Raw genomic sequence first — 19,709 nt, 5'->3', positions numbered from 1 at the left:
AGAGAAGCTCCTTGTCGACCCAGGTCAGGGACAAGCTCCACCAGCCTTTGTCCTACCAGGATCAGTCTTTGTCCCCTGTGTTGGAGCAGCCAGAGTCCCACTTGCTGCAGTAGCATCTCCTGGAGAGGCTGGCGGGATGGTAAGGAAACGCCAAGAGGGGAATTTCTTGCTTTTTTGGGGGTGGGAAGGGTGGTCCAGGCAGTGTGGAGCCACACAACGTGGCCTGGGCTGCTGGGGATGATTTGGTTTGTTACCATCTTTTATATGGATTTAAAAAACACCATCTTGCTGTGATGAGGAATGGGAAATGTGTCTCAGAAAAGAGGGAGGGAAGGAAAACCAACAGGTTCCCTGGAGAAATCAGGTCAGGCTCTTGGTGCTGAACAGGATCCTCAGCTTCCATGGCTTTTCAGTGCCCTCAATTTTGTTCCCTTGGGGTTTTTTTGTCATTTTCTTTCTGCCTCCTTCCCTCTGGACCCCTAGACCAGTTCAGGGTTTTAAGTTGCAGGGCAGCCCCAGCCATCCCCTTCCCCCCAGGGCTCCCTTCTGCTATCTGGACTATCTGCAATAGCTTCCTGATGGCCCTGGCCTCCAGGCAGTGCCACCTCCCCGGGCAGAGTGATGGGCCATCCAGTGTCCCTGCCCTGCCCCTAAGAAGAGCCTGAGGAGGGGTGGGATGGTGGGGGAAGGTGGGGGAAGGGGAGAGGGATGCTGCAGACACTCCTGGGAGAGCCACTTCTGCACCCCTGGAGAGGTTTGGCCAGTTTTGGGGGCTGCTGTTTGGATGGGACCTGAGCCCATGAGAGAGGGGGCGAAGGAAGACAAGGCGGGGACTGAAGAGGGAGCCTAGGTGGGAGGGTGGAGGGTTTAGAACCACAGAATCGTTTATGTTAGAAAAAACCTTAAAGATCCTCAAGTCCAACCACCACCCAGCCCTGCCAAGGCCACCACTAAACCATGTCCCTCAGCACCACAGCTACATGGCTTTGAGATCCCTCCAGGGATGGGGACTCCACCACTGCCCTGGGCAGCCTGGGCCAGGGCCTGGCAACCCTTTCCAGGAAGAAATTGTTCCCAATATCCAATCTAAACCTCCCCTGGCACAACTTGAGGACATTTCCTCCTGTCCTGCCTCTTGTTCCCTGGGAGAAGAGACTGACCCCCCTGGCTCCAACCTCCTTTCAGCCAGTTGTAGAGAGCAAGAAGGTCTCCCCTCAGCCTCCTTTTCTCCAGGCTGAACACCCCCAGTTCCCTCAGCTGCTCCTCATCACACTTGTGCTCCAGACCCTTCCCCAGCTCCCTTGCCCTTCTCTGGACACGCTCCAGCCACTGTCAACCAACATCCCCAGGTCCTTTTCCACTGGGCACTTCCCAGTCAGTCTTCCTGAAGTCTGGAGTGTTTCCTGGGGTTGGTGTGACCCAAGGACAAGACCTGGCACTTGGCCTTGTGGAACCTCATATACTTGGCCTCGGCCATCAAAGAGGATGAAGATAAAGGAGTAAGGAAACCCACAGGAGATGACAAGGGAATAAATCCTCTCTTGCAGCCAAGGTGGGACTTGTTCTGGTGCAGCAGCACGTTTGGTCCAGTCCTGCTTGGTGCAGAGGGATTCACCATCGTCTCTGGGGCTTGGTGCCCAACCTCATGCCAGGTCCTTCCTTGTGTAAACCCCAGCTGGGCTGGCAATGGCCAGGGACAAACTGTCCCCCTCAGCCAGGACCCATCCAAACCACCTTGGGAATGTCCTGCCTTGAGTTGACTCCTGCCTGGAGATGGATGGGGATGGGTCTTTTGGCTGTGCCCTCATTCCAGGCCTGGGGACAGTGTATCAGGGTAGATGGTTGATGTTGGAGGGAGGTCCCAACATGGTCCGAGTCAGCCCCTCATGGTGGGGCCATTTGGGGGCAGGGAGACATGATGCCAGGAGGTAGGTATGGGTGGCAGGACCAGGTCTGAGGGGAGACCAGAGCAGAAGAGACCATGCAAACAGGCTCACAACACACACCATCATGCTGTAGGAGGAAGGGACGGGCTGCACTCAAGGCAGATCTCTCAAACACACCAGGGCATCCTCCCACTTCTCCCCACTGACGTGCTCACATGGAGACGTCTCTGCTCTAGGGATTCAAAGGGTTGAGATGTCCATAAATAATGAATCCTTTTGGAAACCTGCCTCTGGCACAGTGATCTTGGCAGATGAAGAATGGACTGTGACAAGAGCAGAGGAGGAGGCACTTGCTTTCTTCTGGTTTAGCTGTTGTTTTTGGTCTAGGTTCATGGCCAAGGAGGAGTCAAGTTCCAGAACTGGGCCAAGACCTATGGCTCCTCTCCAGAGCTGTACTTCCAGCCCACCTCAGTGGAGGAGATCCGGGAGGTAAGGGGGGTGCTCCCAGGGCTGTGATGCTCCATCATGTTCATTCAGAGAGGTGACAGGTGGTTACAGCATGAGTCCTTCCCTCAGCCCCAGGAGATGGCCCATTCTACTGAACTGAGATGCTTCAGTCATCTAGAAGATGCAGAAAACAGACACGCCTGGCCCCAGCTGGACTCTGTTCCTTGAGCATCAGCATCTGGCAACTTTATGGGTTGTCCTGGCTGTCCCAGCTGAGGGATGGGAGTCCTCCATCACTTTTGTCATCCCAGAGATACCTCTGTTACCCTTGGGTGTCTCAGTTGTCCATTGCCTCTTTTGGGATCATGTAATCATAGAATGGTTTGGGTTGGGAGGAACCTTTAGAGGTCATCTAGTCCAGCCCCTGAGGGTGATCCATCCCAAGGGCTGTCTTAGGAGGTGTCTCAGGGCTGCCTGCTGTCTCTGCAGATCCTGGATATGGCCAGGCAGCGGCACAAGAGGGTGAAGGTGGTTGGGGGTGGCCACTCTCCTTCCGACATTGCCTGCACGGATGACTTCATGATCCAAATGGGGAAGATGAACAGGGTTCTCAAGGTGAGACTGGCTTCTTGGAGGTGATCTAGTGGTGCTGAGACGTGGTGAGACCTCTGTGTGGCCTCTAAGGGCATGGAAACCAACAATGGTGAAAGGATGGAGAGGTTTCCTCTCCTCACAGCCAGGAGTTTTCCCAAACCAGACCCTGAAATGCTGGTGCAGGACTAGGAAATGGGCATTTTCCTGGTGGGAAACCATCCCTTGCACATTGGAAGTGTTTGGAGAAGCTATAAAATTGCAACCAAGTGATATCTCAGTGAGGGCTTACCCTTTGCAGATTGTCCTCATCACAGCAGCATCTGCTGGATGGGGAGGAGGTACCTGGCAGAACCATCTCTCACCACTTGCCTAACGTGAGCTTACACAGCCTGACTGGGTGTTAATGGTCCCTGGTTTGTTCCTTCATCAGCTGGGAAATGTCCCCATGGGAGATCACTCCGGCTGATGACCCTGGGAAGGAAACAGCTCTTCCTGGTAATTAATAGCAACAGTTAATTAGGAATGGTTCCTTCCCCAACAGCTCTGTTTGTCAAAAGTGGGATGAATGGTCCTTCCACCAGGAGCTGACTGAGCAAGGCAGGAGGGCAGAGCAGAGAGGTTTGCTGAAGTTAGAGGTTTGCTGGGGGTTGTCTTCTCCCTTGCACTGACCAACTGGAAGGAGTTATGGGAGAGGTCACCTACCCCCGAGACTGTGCAGAGCAGAGGGGAGTGGGGTCTGGTCTGGGGGCAGGAACTGGAGACATCCTTTGGGTTGGACAAGGTTTGGGTTGGGTGAAGGTCTCAGAGGTGGCAGCTCAGGATGGAGCAAGGCCCTCCAGGTAGGTGGCTCTCCCATATCGACATTATGAACTGCCTTGGTAAGAGCAGAGGTGTTTTCCACGAGGTGTTTCTCCTCCAAACTGTGTGGCCTTCCCCTCTCACCTTGCATCCCATCCTTTACAGGTGGACAAGGAGAAGCAGCAGGTGACGGTGGAAGGTGGGATTTTCCTCTCGGATCTGAACATAGAGCTGAGCAAACATGGGCTGGCCCTGGCCAAGTGAGTGGACGTGTTGCTTGGAGCAACCTGGAGTCCCTGCCCATAGCAAGGAGGTTGGGACTAGATTATTTTTAAGGTCCCTTCCAACCCAAACCATTGAGTCATTTCTCACACTTAAGGTCTTTCATTTGCTGATCTGAGGAAGAAATTGCTCTTTAATTATTCAATATCTGTGTTCCTCAGTCAACACAAGTGATCAGTTTGTCAGAGCCCTGGTCCCAGCTGGGCTGAGGGTTCAGAGAAATAAGCCCCCCCCGATCAGATGGCCAACAGTGTGTATGTAGTGAGCAGGGCTCTTTTCATGGAGGAGATATCCACTGATGGTCTCAGTGGACATAGAAACCATGCTTGGTTGAGGAGGTCCTTGTGCCCCAGCTCTTGGAAGCTGGAGGAGTCTTTGGGGGAAATGGCAGGAACATCCTGCTGTTTGCTGTAATCTTTTACCATCCCCTTGTGCCCACCTTGGCCATGGTTGCAGGGATGGACCTTGTTCTGCAGACCTTAATATGCTGCTTCCAGCCCTGCTCTGCAGTGATGTTTCTGGGGTAAACTCAGGTTCCTCACCCCTTCCTCAGATTCCATATGGGAAGGAGGTCTCCAGCCCAGTAAGCCCCTCCAGACTGATGGGGAGAGATGGTGGTTTGTGAGATGGGACACAGCTGAGTTGAGCATGGTGACCTGTGCTCACCAGCTGTCTCTTCCCCCCATGGCCATCCTGATAGATATGTTCCATGGAAATGTGCACACACGGCCAACAAACCCACCCGTTGCTGCAGGGTACCCTGAAGGGAGGAAAACCTTCTTGTTGGGGCACAGGGGAAGTCCTGGGGGCCTCAGGACCCTCACATGGCGTCTGTACACAGTGTTATGCCTGGCACAGTGGGCTGTGCCCCATGCCATGTCCCACATGCTCATGTCCTCACCAGCCCCTTTGTCTGCCCCCAGCTTAGGAGCTGTGTCTGAGGTGGCAGCAGCCGGTGTGATCGGGACGGGGACACACAACACTGGGATCAAGCATGGAATCCTTCCCACCCAGGTGAGACACGAGTCGGGAGCAAGTCCATCAGCATCTTGAGGGCTTCAGGGGAGATGTCCCATCACCTTGTCTGGGTCTGTGTGCCCAGCTCAGGACTAAGGAAGGAGCACACTGTACTCAGCAAGCAGGAAGGGTCCTGTCCCACTAGAATGGAGCTGCTATGAGAGACTCCCAAGACCCCATGTACCGTGGGAATCATGAAATCATCAAATCACAGAATGGTTTGGGTGGGAAGGGACATTTAAAGGTCATCTAGTCCATGAGTCCTTACATCTTTAACTAGATCAGGTTGCTCAGAGCCCATCCAGCCTGACCTGGAATGTTTCTAGGGATGGGGCTTCTACCTTTCTGGGCAACTGGGGCCAGTGTCTCGCTACCCTCAGTGTAAACAGCTTCTTCCTTAAGACCTCCTCATCTACCAAACAAAACTCTGCTGTCCACGTGCTTTATGGTCTTGCAATCCCATGACTAAGCTCTGCACCAATGGGAAAGAAGTTCTTGTACTGAAGCCCCCAAAAACCAAGGTCCAGGTCTATTTTCAACTAGACAGTTAGGAAAACCCTCCACGCCAAGATCAAATCCTGCATGGTGATTCCACTGGTGGTTCTGAAGAAGTGATCTGGGGGAAGTTTTACTTCTTTATTGATGGCTTCTCCTAAGATCCCCAGAGAGAGAAAGATCCTTTCATGTCACTGCGCCAGGGGTGGCAGGAGAGGGGCTGGTGGAGCCACGCTCAGCAGAACACACCCTGTGGTGCTGGTTGTGGACTGGGAGCTCTAAGGTTAGGGGTGGATGCAGGGCCTTGGCAGGGAGATGGGACACACTGATGGTTTGCTTCCCTCTCGGCAGGTCACAGCACTGACACTGTTGACAGCCTCGGGGGACATCCTGGAGTGCTCAGAGTCCATCAACCCAGACATCTTCCAGGCTGCCCGCCTGCACCTTGGCTGCCTGGGTGTTGTGGTGACAGTCACCTTCCAGTGCGTGCCCCAGTTCCACCTGCACGAGGTCACCTTCCCCTCCACCCTCACTGAGGTACTTTCAGAGCTTCCCTGGGGATAAGCAAAGTTCTTGGCGAGGTGATGTGGTCAAAGGGAGACTCGAGAAGTGGTTATGTTCCAGTAGAATTCCAAAGGTTGTGTAGTTTTACTCCTTGTGCATCTCTATGGTGTGCTTCATGGTGTCCTTTAAGCTGGAGACATCTCCAGGAGGAGGAAGGAAAAGCCAAGTTTCTTAGCAAATGCCACTTTAACTTCCCATGGGTGGGAACGTATCTTCTGGGACCAGAGAGGTGCAGATAGTGGGGTGGGGAGGAGAGGCACCTGTGAGGGCTACCTCTGCACCACATAGGGCAGGTGGGTGCTCAGGATCTGCAGCAAGACCTGCATCACATAGTGCAGCTGTTGTTCAGGAGTAAAGCAGGGTTTGTAGGAGAAGGCTGGTGGCTTCCAGTGTCCTCAGGAACCTACTAAAGACTCTGTGCTCACCTTGGGCTGTGGACAGTGACCTAGAGCTGGGCCATGGCTCTGTCCTTCAGAGTTGCCCTCTGGGTCCTGGCAGGGGAGGTGGGACCACCGTGCTGTGGGAGGCTGGTGTGGGAGTTGCTTGGTCCCTGGGCATGATCCCAGCTGGGAGAGGATGCATTGGCATGGGGTATGATGCAACCCTGAGATCCAGGGAAGCAGAGGACTGCTGCTCAGGAGAGACTTCCAGGCTGGCCAGCAGGACCTGTGTGCCACTGGTGGGACCAAAGCAGGAGAGAAGAGTGTGAAAAGACTTCTGCTCTTCTTGATTTCACTTCTGATTCAGATCTGGGGCTGTGCTGGGCACTGGTGAGGCTGCATCTTGAATCCCTGCATCCATTTTGAGTCCCTCAGAACAAGAAGGACATTGAGGGGCTGGAGCGTGTCCAGAGAAGAGCAGTGGAGCTGGAGAAGGGTCTGGAGCACAAGTCTGATGAGGAGCAGCTGAGGGAACTGGGGGTGTTCAGCCTGGAGAAAAGGAGGCTGAGGGGAGACCTTCTCATTCTACAACTCCCTGAAAGGGGTTGGAGCCAGGGGGGTCAGTCTCTTCTCCCAAGGAACAAGCAACAGGACAAGAGGAAACAGCCTCAAGTTGTGCCAGGGGAGGTTTAGATTGGACACTTGGAACAATTTCTTCCTGGCAAGGGTTGTCAGGCCCTGGCCCAGGCTGCCCAGGGCAGTGGTGGAGTCCCCATCCCTGGAGGGATTTCAAAGCCGTGCAGATGTGGTGCTGAGGGACATGGTTTAGTGGTGGCCTTGGCAGTGTAGGTCTTTTTCAACCAAAACAATTCCATAATTCTGTGACAGCCAGTGCCCTCTTTAGGGAAAGAAAACTGGACGACGAGATCCATGTCAGTGTCCCCATGTCCTGGCCTCTCTGCAGCATTATCCTTACGTCTCCACATTAGTTGTCCCCTGCCTGACTCAGCCTGGATGTGACAGAAATGGGACACCCTCCAGCTCTGGACTGTTCCCCCTGAGCCTTGCAGCAGGCAGGGATGAAGAAGGGGAAGAGCAACCACAGTGGTGAAAGCTGCGTCAGGCTTGGACACCTGCCTGGGCTGTGCAGTGCTGGCGTGTCCCTCTGGAGCTGGGATGGAGGTTTGCCCAGAGCCTTAAGCTTCGTGTTCCCTGGGCTGCGTGGGGCTGAGCACAGAGGCTCCAGCACAGTCAAAACAGAGGTGCTGAAGGAAGGAGCCTGAAGGCATCAGCACTTGGTTCTGGCTGTGGGAACTGTTTCCAGGACATGGATTAGCCAAGTTTAACCTGGTGTTCACAGATGCTGGTGGGTCAGTGGAGATCTGGTAACTCCAGGCACACATGACTAAGCCTAATGCAGATTTAATGTTCTAGCTGGAGAAAACTGTCCTTGTTGGAAATCCTGGGCTGGTTGGATGAGATGATGAGCTGCCTGGATTAAGGAAGGAGAGGGAGAAGACTGTGCTGACTGAGGAAGGGCCATCTCCCATCTTGCTGTGCCCTGCTGCTTGGCTAATGGAGAGCTTTGCCTTTCCCAGTGACAGAGGAGCCAATCAAAATAGTTCATGAGCATCTTGTGCTCTTGATAATAACTTGGTCCTTCCTTCTGTGTGAGCCCAGGTTATTGTTTGGTCTCTGTATCTCCCAGGGAAAGTTGGGTTTAACTCTTCTTTGTTTTTCCAAGCTTATCTCAGGACAAACCATGCTGGGGAGAAGGAGTGTGATGGGTTACATGTTTCAAGGGCCAGACTTATCAGGACCCAACCCCAGAGCAGCAACTGAGTCATGTGATAAAAAACTCCCTTTAAACCAATCATCATGTTGCTACTGGACTTGACCATCTGTGTCTTGCCAAAGGTCCCAGTCACCCAGAGTGAGGTGTAGGGCACTTCTGGGACATCCCCAAGGGAGGTAGCTTTCTAAGGAGGGTTTCTGACCTGTTGTTTCAAGGATCAGGTTCTTGCACAGCTCTGAAGGCTTCACACACTGTTTCCTCAGCAAGTTCTGTTGTCCTATTATCTGTCCTCTCCCTGTTGTCCCCTCTTCACAGCCATGTCCCTCATGAAGACCACATCTTGCATGTACCCTATGAAAGGGCACTTGTTTGGCCATGGAGAGCATGAGAAGTTTAGGTCCCTGCTCAGTATAGGGCTGAGGCACTGGGGACGGTGTCCTGGGATGCTGGTATAGAGCTGCTTAATGCTGGAGAGTGGTTTCCTTCATCTGAGCTTTCCCTCCCTGGCAGAAACCAGGTTGATTTCACTCATGAAATGTCAATTTTGAGGCAGTTAATCTCCTGGGCTTTATGAGCTTGGGTCCCTGCATGGCTCTGTGGCCAAGGTTGAGTATGATCCAGTTCCCTCAGAAAGCATTTTGAAGGCCCTGTAGGCATTTCTAGAGTGATTAGAAGGAATTATTTCTCCTGGGGACACATCAACACCACCTTTCCCTCTCTCTGCCATTATATAAACTCCTTTTAATTGCTGGATGTGTTTCCTTGGGGTCCTTTCACCCTCATGGTGGTGGGAAGTTGGATGGAGCGAGCTGTTCCATCTCATGTTCAGTCCCTCCATGGCTGGGACAGCCTGGCACAGCCACCGTATCAGGACGTGACTTACTGCCTTGAGCACAGCAATCATTGTCCCAGGTCTCTGGCACCAGATAGTTGCTGGAGACTGCAGCATTGCACAGGCTACAGCCTACAGCCTACAGAGAAGGGGCCACCTACAAGGTGAAAGACCTGCTGGTCTGTGTGGACTTGTGTTCACTGGAAAAAGTTGGATTTCTGGATGGAGAAACTGAGGCATGAAGTCCATCAGAAAATAGTGGTAGTGGAAAGGAACGTCTCCAGGATCTTGGATCTGGTTCAACCACTGATTGTCTTTGTCCTCCTGTGGTCTGACATCCTTGCTGGTGCATCTTCAGCAGCCTCATCCATTGTCTCATTTGGGTCTCACAGGTCCAGTTCCAGAGATGACTAATGATGGCACAAGCCTTCGTTAAGTCTGGCTCATGAAAAATAAATAGTACTTGGACAAAAGCAGCAAAGTTTGTTGTAGGATTGATCCAAGCTGCAGCACCAGTAAAGCTCTGAGAAAAGCTGCCCTTAATTTTTTAAGGACTGAATTATTCAGTGCCCCATTGGGGTGGCTCGAACACCGCCACAAATGTGAGTTTAACACACTTTTGCAGTAGCTTCTTCCTAAGCCCTGATCCAAAGCAGCTCAGCTGCCCTTGTGCAGTCCTATGGGCAGCTGGACTGACTGGGGAGGTGGACAGAGAGGTCCATGATAGACCAGATTGGTTTGGGTGGGAAGGGACCTTAAAAATAATCTAGTTCCAACCCCCTGCTGTGGGCAGGGACACCTCCCACTAGACCAGGTTGCTCCAAGCCCCATCCAACCTGGCCTTCAACGCTGCCAGGGATGGGGCAGCCACAGCTGCTCTGGGCAACCTGGGCCAGTGTCTCACCACCCTCACAGCAAAGAATTTCTTCCTCAGGTTTCATCTCAATCTCCCCTCTTGCAGCTTGAAATTCTGCTTTCCTGTAGCCTGTTCAGGTACTGCAAGGTGCTCTAAGGTCTCAACTCATCTTGAGCTTCTCATCACCCATCATCCCCAAATCCATTCTCCACCCAGCCTGGGTTTGTGCTTGGGATTGCCCCAACCCATGTGCAGCACCTTGCACTTGGCCTTGTTGAATTTTAATGCATTAATGCATTTTAAATGCATTTAAATGTTTCAGTGTGGTAGCAGCCAGCCACCTTCTTATGGCTTGCTCCTTCCCCAGTCTGCTTGAACCCTCACTGCATCCTCTGACCCCTTCAGCCCCTCCCATCCTGAGGGTTGTTTTACACCTCCTAATCTGCCTTTTAGCTGGGAAACTTAAGCTCACGTGCAGGATGACCTGTTATCCTGAGTAGGGCAGGTTCCCCAGGCTGAGCTTTACCCTGCTCAGGATCATCTGCCCGGGCTGTGCCCCCTGCATGGATCAACCCGTCTTTTTTTCCCATCCCTCGAGGCTGTTAGGAGGGTGAAAACAGGAACAAGCTCTATAAATATTAATGCCATTATCAATCCTCAGTCATCGCTGCTCCCTTGCCTGCTTCCAGATCTCTGGCTTTCATGTTGAGTGGCCCAGCCAAGCGGAAGAGAATAATGGCAAGGGAGCAGGTTGCTTGAAATATTTAAGCATGAGTTATCTAAGACGTTGCAAATAATATATGTGTCAGAGGAGCCAGGCTTGGGTTTGTGCTTATGTAAGATCTGGATGCTTTCTTTCCTGGCCTCGTGATTATCTCTATCGCTGGGATAAACTCAGCTGCTCTGGCTGCTGATGGTGACCAAGAACAAGGCGTGGGACTGGGAGGGTTTGTTGTGAAGCCGAGGTCACCAGAGAGACCTGCAGAGCATCCCTGGGTGGTGGCAGGGATGGAGTCAGCCTCCCCTTCCTCCAAACCTGCTGGGAGGCTGGTGAGGATGAGGATGGGTCAGGCCTGGATATGATGCTTCTTCGCCTGATTTGGCAGCTTTGGGGCTTTCTGAGTTGGAGGGGGTTGTCAGATACACAATCACAGACTGGTTTGGCTGGGAAGGGACATTTCAAGGTCATCTAGTCCAACTCCCCTGCAGTGAGAAAGGACATCTTCAACTAGATCAGGTTGCTCACAGCCCTTTCCAACCTGACCTGGAATTTTCCAGGGATGGCTAATCTACCAACTCTCTGGGCAACATCAGCCAGCTTCTTAATAAAAAACTTCTTCCTTCTATCTGGTCTAAATCTCCCCTCTTTCAGTTTAGGACCTTCACCCTTTGTCCTATCACTACAGGCCCTGCTGAAAAAGCTGTCCCTATGCTTAAAAGTTTGTCCCCATAATATGTCATGAAGCAATGGGTGATGAGGCAATGAGTTTCTCATCAGGAAGTTCTGAACCCACGCAAACTTCTAACCACCAGCAGACTTGCACAGATTAGTCACCTGCTGGGTGAAGAAATGCTTCCTTTGGTTGGAGCCTGCAACTTCCTAACCCTAACTTGAACTCCAACCCTTTGGGGGATGTCCTAGACACCTGGGATGGATACCTCAAGCCCAATTTAGCTATTTTTATGCTGAAGAATTTGGTGGAGAACATGAAAGGGAGAAAGGAGAGTCAGATTTTTCAGGAAAACCTAAGTGTTCTATAAAAGGAGGCCTAGAGGACACCTTATTGCCACCTTCCAGTACTTAAAGGGTGGCTAACAAGTAGATGAAGACTCCCTTTTTACAAGGAGTCACATGGAAAAGATAAGGGATAATGAGTGCAAGTTACACCTTGGGAGATCCCAGTTGGACTCCAGAATAAAATTTTTCACTATGAGAACAGTTGGACAGTGGGATAATCTCCCCAGGGAAGTGATGGATTCCTTAACACAGGACACTTTTAACATTCAGCTTGGCAAGGCACTGGGCCATCTCATGTAAAATGTGTTCCTGCTTACAAAGGTTGAGCCAGATGGTCCTTGAGGTCCCTTCCAACCTGACATTCTATGATTCTATGAACTCATCCAAGACCACCCAGCACCTCAACCCTTTCTTCATTGCTGGACATGACTTTGTCCCTTTTAGCCAGAAAAGTTGCTTTTGGCCTCAGTGTCTGGAAGTGACTCTTCCAAGTGGTGCTCAGACATCATCCTGTGATGTGGTGGGACCTTGCCTGGCATGGGCAGCAAGAAGACAAAAGGGAAGCTGACCATCCATCTCATCTTCCAAAATACAATCTCTCCATGCTCCCTAACTCTGCTTCATTGCTCTGGTAGACCTAAGGGACATGTGCTAGTGACTTCTGGTGCTTCATCTTCCACAGCATCTTGGCCACATCTGTCCTATCCTTGTCCTTTCCTGAGGATCGCTGGAGCAACCAAACCTGCATGTCAGCAGGCGGGGGGTCTGACCCTTAGCTCAGCGAGATCTTGAGGGAGTTTGCAAGCAAGAAAGCCATCAGCTTCTTTCGAGCCAACCCTTGTGAAGGAAAGGGATTAGTTCTGGACTTCTGGGAGTGAAGCAAAGATAAGCAAAATCCCTCAGGGCTCTGTATGCTCCGGGGTCATCTCCATTGCATGCGTGGGCCACGTTACAGCGACAAGATTTCCACCGCCTGGACATCTGTCTCTGACTCTGGTGCTCTGCCAGCAGACAACGTCCCCAAGGACTCCTGAAGCTGCTGCCTTCAGCTCCCGCCTGCTGCGCTGTAATTATCCTACAAAGTCGCAGGCTTCTTTTCTTCAGAAGGATCTTCTCCTATCACGAGGATCAAAAGCACACATTGAAAAGGTCGCCCCCGCCGGCAATTCGCTTCCGCGCTCCAACGCAGCGGCTGGAAGACAAACAGAGTTTGGCAGGATCACCTTGAGAAGGCTTCATCTGCTCTTCCCTGCCTGTTTTAGCGACTCAATGCTTTTGTCCCCAAACCAAGCTGATGAAAATGTGGGGTTGTAGCTTTTGCTCTGCTTCTACTTGCACAGTCAGCAACTGTTTCTAAGATAAGAACTTCTCTGGCTGGAAAATAAACTGTTTTGGGAACATCTTGGAGAGACCTCCCCCTGCAGTGCTGTGGTCCCCAACATACGGACCTGGACTCTTGGAGTGAGTCCAAAGAGTGCTGAAGGCTAGGTTGGATGGGGCTTGGAACAAGCTGGTCTAGGGGGAGGTGTCCCTGCCCACGGCAGGGGGTTGGAACTAAATGGTCTTTAAGGTCCCTTCCAACCCAAACCAGTCTGGGATTCCATCATTTTGGTGCTTTCTGGGAGCTGCAGCTGAGGACCTGCAGGCAACAGCATTAGCATTAATTCTCACCAGTTAAAGGAATACACTGTTTGTCTTCCCATCCTTCCTGCTTTAACAGGAATTAGGGCCTTATGGCCATGTGACCCTACAAAGACCCTCAGCTTATGGCAGGGTCACAGCTCGGTGCTTGCTGCTAAAGCAGCCCAGCCTGGTGATTAATAGCTCATTAAGACAAAAAATCCAGCCAGAAAGGAGCAGCTTCACAGCTAAAGTCCCCACGAGGACAAAGGACAAGGAGGGTTCTTCACCGATTAAGGTCCCGGGCAAAACAGACTCAACTTGGGGAAAAAATAGTAATTTAATTTCACACTAATCAAACACACACAGGACACAGACACACACAGAGCAAGGCTTGCTTATGTTACCCCACCACTCCCTTCTTCCCGGGCCCAAATCACTTTGTTCCTGGTTTCTCTCCCTCCTTCCCTCCAGCAGCACAGGGGGATGGGGTTTAGAGTCAGTTCACAGGCTGGTGGGTCCTGCTGCTCCTTCCTCCTCAGGAAGAAGGATTCCTTACAGTCCTTCCCTGCTTCCCCGCAGGGTCCCTCCCATGGGAGAGAGTCTTCCGCAAACCTCAGCTCCCTGAGTCCTTCCCATGAGGTCCAGAGCTGCTCCAGCCTGGGCTTCCCACAGAGTCAAGGGCTCCTTCGGGAACAGACACCTCCCCTGGCGCCAATGTCTTCCAAAGCTGTGCAGAGTCCACAGGCAGCAAATCCTCTGGCCACAACATCCAAGTCCCATGGCCAAGTTCACCCCTCCTGGTGCCTTCAGGGAATGTTCCACCATGTTCCCCCATGAGTGCAGGGGGACAGCTGCCATCTCGCCATGGGTTGCAGGGAAACTTCTGCTTGGGCACCTTCCTCCCCTTCTTCCTCACCAACCACCAGCACCGCTCTCCTCCAGCACAGCTCTTCTCTCCCAAGTGCCTCTCTGCTCAGGTGTTATATCAGTTCTTTTCTGTGTTAATCACTGAGGGGCATCTGTTTTCCCTCTAATGGCTCCTTGGCTGGGTTTGGAGCAGGGGGAGCTTCTCAGCTTCTTACTGGAGCCACTCCTGTGGCCCTTCCCCCGCTGCCAAAAAACCCACCAAACCAAACCAGAACAATGGGAGATCTTTGGAGGGGGGTGGTTGGAGAGGCTCTTTGTAAGGAGAGGTGCTAGCCCAGCTGAGATAGCACCATGCAGGGGTGAGCAGAGGGTTCCTCCACCCTTGCACATCCAGGCAAGGAAGAAAGGATGAGGGCTGAAGGGTCTTTTCATTTCTGCAGGTGCTGCTGTGTCAGTCAGCAGCATTTCCTCCAGGCAGCCCTGGGATGGGACCCTGGTGGCTCTGGGATCAAACTGTGTGTGTCCTGGAGCTGTGGTCACCTCCTTGAGCATCATTGTCCTGACTACATTGTCCTGCCTGTCCCCTGCCTGCTTAGATTCCCCGTGCCTTGCTGTCCTTGGCTGCTGGCAGACAGCTCATCTGAGGGAGCTGCCTTTCTTAAAGCTCTTTTTTGTGTCTTTATGAATAATTTGGCAATTCCGCCTTTGAAGCGGGGAACATCTCTGGGACACGGCCATGTAATGCATCCTGACTCCATCCTTCATTTCATCCCAGCTCCATCCTCCTTTGCATCCCAGCTCTATCCCCCATTTCCTCAGGTCTCCAAAGCCACAGAAGGTTGTGCTGCTAGGGTGTGAAAGCTGGAGAGGCATCCCTGCTGCTGGACCAGGAGGTGGATTTCAGAACCCCTCAGCATGCCCTGCTGTACAGCTGATGGCTGGAGGGGGCCCCTCCAGCCCTGCCTGGGCTACCTCATGCTTGGGAATGCCTGATGGAGCAATTTGGGGGCTGCAGAGGTGTGACTGCAGGAGGACATGGGTCCTGACCTTGGATGTGTGCCAGATGTGGTCCCAGCAACATCTGCAGGACAGTGGGCTCTGCCATGGCCAAGGAAGAGGAGATTATGGGCATGCATGCTTCCCTTCCCCAGATGTCAGGTCCATGGTCTCTCTTAGACCCTTGGTGCTTGGCTGTGCTGTATCCCTCCAGTCCAAGGCTCACCAAGACTTGTCTCAAGGGAAGGGATTTTCCACCTGTGGTCTGTTCTGGTGAGACCCCCCTGCAGTGCTGGGCCAGCTCTGGGGTCCTCAACATAAGAAGGGCATGGAGCTGTTGGAGTGAGTCCAGAGGAGGCCATGGAGATGATCCAAGGTCTGGATGGAGCTTGGAGCAAGCTGGTCTGGTGGGAGGTGTCCCTGCCTATGGCAGGGTGTTGGAACTTAATGATCTTTAAGATCCCTTCCAACCCAAACCAGTCTGGGATTCCATTATTCTACAGCTGCAGACAGACTCCTTGGGCTCTCCCTGGCATTCCTGAGAGGCCTCTGAGGTTCCTCCAAGCCCAGTGCCTAGGATCCCTGCTCCATAGAGACAGTCTCTGAGCAGCCTGCATTTCTCTGCTTGTTGCAGGTCCTCGATCACCTGGATGACCACCTGAAGAGATCCCAGTACTTCCGATTCCTGTGGTTTCCTCACAGCGAGAACGTCAGTGTGATCTACCAGGATCCCACCAACAAGGCAGGTCCCACCAAGCTCCACATCTGCATAGGGCTGGGTGCCCTCTCGTAACTGTTGTTTTAAGTTGGGCTTGAAGTGCAAGGGCTGCTGGGGTAGCTGATGGTGAATTTTGGAATTGGGCTGCACTCTGCTCATGCTACACCATCTGGAGAAGCAGCTGGGGCTGTCCAAGCTCTCAGCATCCTCATGACAAAGCTTGGTCTCTTCCTGGGACTGGATTTGGCCCTGTTTCATCACAGGAGAGAGATTTTGGGAGTCCTGAGTGTCCCCTTCTCCAAACCCCTGCTCTCAGCTTGGTCCTGGTCCAGAACCCTTCATGCCCATTGGCTGCCAACCTTGCTATTTCCTGACGACCATCATCTTCCTTTGCTTGGCTTTGCAGCCCTCCTCATCCTCTGCCAGCTGGCTGTGGGATTATGCAGTTGGCTATTATTTGCTGGAGTTTCTGCTCTGGATCAGGTAGGAACATGTTCTGGACAGAGGGAGTGGGGGTCAGGGAGGTTTGTCCAGGGCTGGCCTCATCCACATCTGTTTTCTGCATCTCTGTATTGAAACTGGTGCTGCTTTGATGGGAGTCCCAGTGAAAACGGCAAGGGAGGACTCCAGTGTCCATCCCTGGGGTAGCAGGAGATGCTTGGTCTCCAAGCAATCAGTCTCTTGAGCAGGAGTGGGATTGGGCTGGGGTTGTTGCCTGGGGCTGCACTGCCCTCTCGTGTGCACAGAGGGTTTGCAGCTGCGAAGGAGCATTTTGGAGGATGGGGTTTGCTGCGAGCATGTCTGTGTGGAGAGAGGAGACCCAACCAGGTTGTGGAGGCCCAGCAGTTTGTTCTGCTCTGGTAAGAGCCCCCTGCAGGGCTGGGTCCAGTGCTGGGGTCCCCAACACAAGAAAGATATGGAGCTGTTGAAGTGAGTCCAGAGGAGGCCGCAGAGATGGTGTGAGAGCTGGATCAGCTCTGCTCTGGAGACAGGCTGAGAGAGCCAGGGTTGTTCAGCCTGGAGAAGAGAAGGCTCCAGGGAGACCTTAGAGCACCTTCCAGGACCTGGAGGGGCTACAGGTGGAAGATGGCCCATCCCTGGAATCATTCAGCATCAGGTTAGACAGGTCTGTGAGCAACCTGATCTAGCTGAAGATGTCCCTGCTCACTGTAGGGGGGTTGGATTGGTGATATTTAATGGTCTTTTCCAACCCAAACCATTCTGTGATTCTGTGATCCTGGGAGGTTGGGCTGGGAAGCAGGACCCTGGTGGCACAGGAGAGCCCTCCTGGACTCCTTGAAGAGGGGTAAGAAGGACTGTGGCCACTTAGGACTCCGTCAAGGTGTCCACCCTGCCACTCCACCCTGTGCCCAGTAGTTTTCAGTCCCCCAGTGCCAGGATGCCCAGTGGGAGGTACTGAGGTCTCAATAAAGTTGATGTCCAAGCAGCCCCTTTCTAGTTTGCAGGAAGAGGAGAGAGCTGAGGGCAAGGGTGTATGGTCCAAGATCAGGTGGGGTGAGCACAAATGAGCTACTGGAGGGCAGAACCCCATGGGCTCCAGTGCCTGGTGGGGGAAGCAGCAGCTTTGTTGCTTTGACTACAGACCCTTGAGAGGGTATCTCCTTGCCCACCATCCCCAGGCCGTGGCTTGTGGCATCACAGCTCACACTCTGCCCTTGGCAAATTCCTGGGTAGCAGCTCCAGGGTCACATCTCACTTCTTGCTCTTTCCCCTGCAGCACTTTTGTGCCCAGGTTGGTGTGCTGGATCAACCGCTTCTTCTTCTGGCTCCTCTTCAGCTCCCGGGTGGAGAATATTGCCATCAGCTATAAGATCTTCAACTATGAGTGTCGCTTCAAGCAGCACGTTCAAGACTGGGCCATCCCCATGTAAGTGACTCTTCACATCCTCCCTGTCCTTCCCAGCCATGTGCCATTTTCTGCCTGTGCTCTGCCCCAGCCCAGGTTGCCTGGAGCAGGAGCAAAGCTATGGAGAAAGGGACCTACAGGCATAATTCCTGCCTGCAAGCTTAGCATGGAGTCCCTTCTGCATCTCTATCCTGGGGTACCAAATCCCCACCACACCATGTCCTAGGGCTTGGTGAGCAATGGGTGGGATATGCTGGGACATGCCAAGCCATTCCCTGAATTAGCGTGGGGCCAGGGATGGAGCTATGGGTATGGGGCTTCATACCCAAAGAGAGGTTTGACCTGAGCTGACTGGGCCTGATCGCTGCATTGTCCACGCATGTGCCACACGATGGCACTCAGGATGATCTTCTCCATAACAATCCCAGGTACTGAGGTCAGGCTGACAGGCCTGAAGTTCCCCAGATCCTTCTTCCAGCCCTTCTTGCAGATGGGCATCACAGTTGCCCATTTCCAATCTACTGGCACATCCCCAGTTAGCCCAGGCCACTGAAAGATGATGGAAGTGCCTTGGTGACCAGTTCTACCTGCTCTCCCAGTACCCAAGAGAGCTGGCTGTCCCCGTGCTGGCATTAACCAGAGCTGGGGCCTCCTCTTGGGCAGTGAGAAGACAAAGGAAGCTTTGCTGGAGCTGAAAGCTGCCTTGGAGAACAACCCCAAGCTGGTGGCTCACTACCCCGTGGAGGTGCGCTTTGCTCGGGGGGACCAGATCTGGCTGAGTCCCTGCTTCCAGAGGGACAGCTGCTACATGAACATCATCATGTACAGGTCAGTCATGCCCCCAGTCCCACTCCTCTCCTCCTCCCCAGGTCAGGGTGCTGGTGCAGTGGAAGCCATGCCTGGAGACCTGGTGGCAGCAAATGCCCAGCTCAACCACACCAACACCAGCTCCCAGCTGGGTTGAACGAGGTCCTGCACCTTTGCCAGGTCACCCCACTCAGACACTTGCAGGCACAAAGCCAGAAGGGATGGGATGGCCTTGGAGCACCCTAGAACCCCCCACCCCTGTTTCTTGAGGATGTTGGCCCATGTGAGGGTCCACTGGCCAAGTTTTGGTGGCATGCTGGTTCCTAAAGGTTTCCATCACCCAGCGCTGGTCAAAGAGCCTGTGGTGGATCCCTGGGGTTGTCCTTCGTGGGGAAGTTTCCTGGGTAAGCACAGCCCCCCACAGTTCCTGCTAGTGCCCTGCCTGCCTGATCTCTCCCAGGCCCTATGGGAAGAACGTTCCCCGCCTCAACTACTGGCTGACCTATGAGGGCATCATGAAGAAACACGGTGGGAGACCACACTGGGCAAAGGTACCAATGGCTCCTCTGGGAGGAGAGGGTCTGTGGAGGGGGAGGCCCCTTCCCCTTCTCCATCATTGCTCCTGATGGGAGGGGGGCTTGCAGTGGAGTGGGGGTCAGAGAAGGGCCCCCACATCAGGCTGGTCCCAGAGGGAAGTGGTTGCCTCGAGGAGATGGCATTCCCCTGTTTGCTACCCACCTTAGGCATTGTGGATAAAGGGATGGTGGTTCCATCACTTCTGCAGGGGCTTCCAACAGCATGTGGAGGTGGGGGTCTAGGGCCAGCAACATGTTCCTTACTGACGAGCAGCCCCCCCCTGGACATTTTCTCTCCTGTAGGCCCATAGCTGCACCCGGAAGGACTTTGAGAAGATGTATCCAGCTTTCCCCAAATTCTGCTCCGTCCGGGAGAAGCTGGACCCCACAGGGATGTTCCTTAATGCCTACCTGGAAAAAGTGTTCTACTGATGGGGGCAATGTGGGGGATGGAGGCAAAAAGGAAAAATCAGCCATCAGCCCCAGTTCTCAGGACAGTGTCTTGGAAGCTCACAAAACCAAGCCAGGGTGACAAACAAACTAGAAATCATAGAATCATAGAATCGTAGAAC

The 19,709-nt window shown here is 53.1% G+C and overlaps 1 protein-coding gene across 1 annotated transcript; it reads left to right on the top strand.

The window, feature by feature from the left end:
• Positions 1–1,866: 1,866 nt before the first annotated feature.
• On the top strand, positions 1,867–19,634 carry LOC127382907 (L-gulonolactone oxidase-like). The gene is made up of 12 exons (XM_051615058.1): positions 1,867–1,875; positions 2,274–2,375; positions 2,823–2,948; positions 3,891–3,985; positions 4,931–5,021; positions 5,871–6,056; positions 15,805–15,912; positions 16,295–16,371; positions 17,627–17,776; positions 18,419–18,583; positions 19,023–19,113; positions 19,441–19,634. The coding sequence occupies exons 1-12, from the start codon at positions 1,867–1,869 to the stop codon at positions 19,567–19,569; spliced, it is 1,329 nt and encodes a 442-aa protein (XP_051471018.1). The 3' UTR covers positions 19,570–19,634.
• Positions 19,635–19,709: the final 75 nt, after the last annotated feature.

Source organism: Apus apus, chromosome 3 (genome assembly GCF_020740795.1).
Source record: "Apus apus isolate bApuApu2 chromosome 3, bApuApu2.pri.cur, whole genome shotgun sequence".
NCBI classification, from domain to species: Eukaryota; Metazoa; Chordata; class Aves; order Apodiformes; family Apodidae; genus Apus; species Apus apus.
The sequence above is the reverse complement of the archived record's forward strand: the minus strand, read 5'-3'. Positions and strand labels throughout refer to the sequence as shown.

Bases quoted from the DNA above. Each gene is read 5' to 3' on its own strand.
- LOC127382907 (XM_051615058.1), top strand. The intron at 3,986-4,930 runs GTGAGTGGACGT...GTCTGCCCCCAG, and splicing joins CATGGGCTGGCCCTGGCCAA to CTTAGGAGCTGTGTCTGAGG. The intron at 5,022-5,870 runs GTGAGACACGAG...CCCTCTCGGCAG, and splicing joins ATGGAATCCTTCCCACCCAG to GTCACAGCACTGACACTGTT.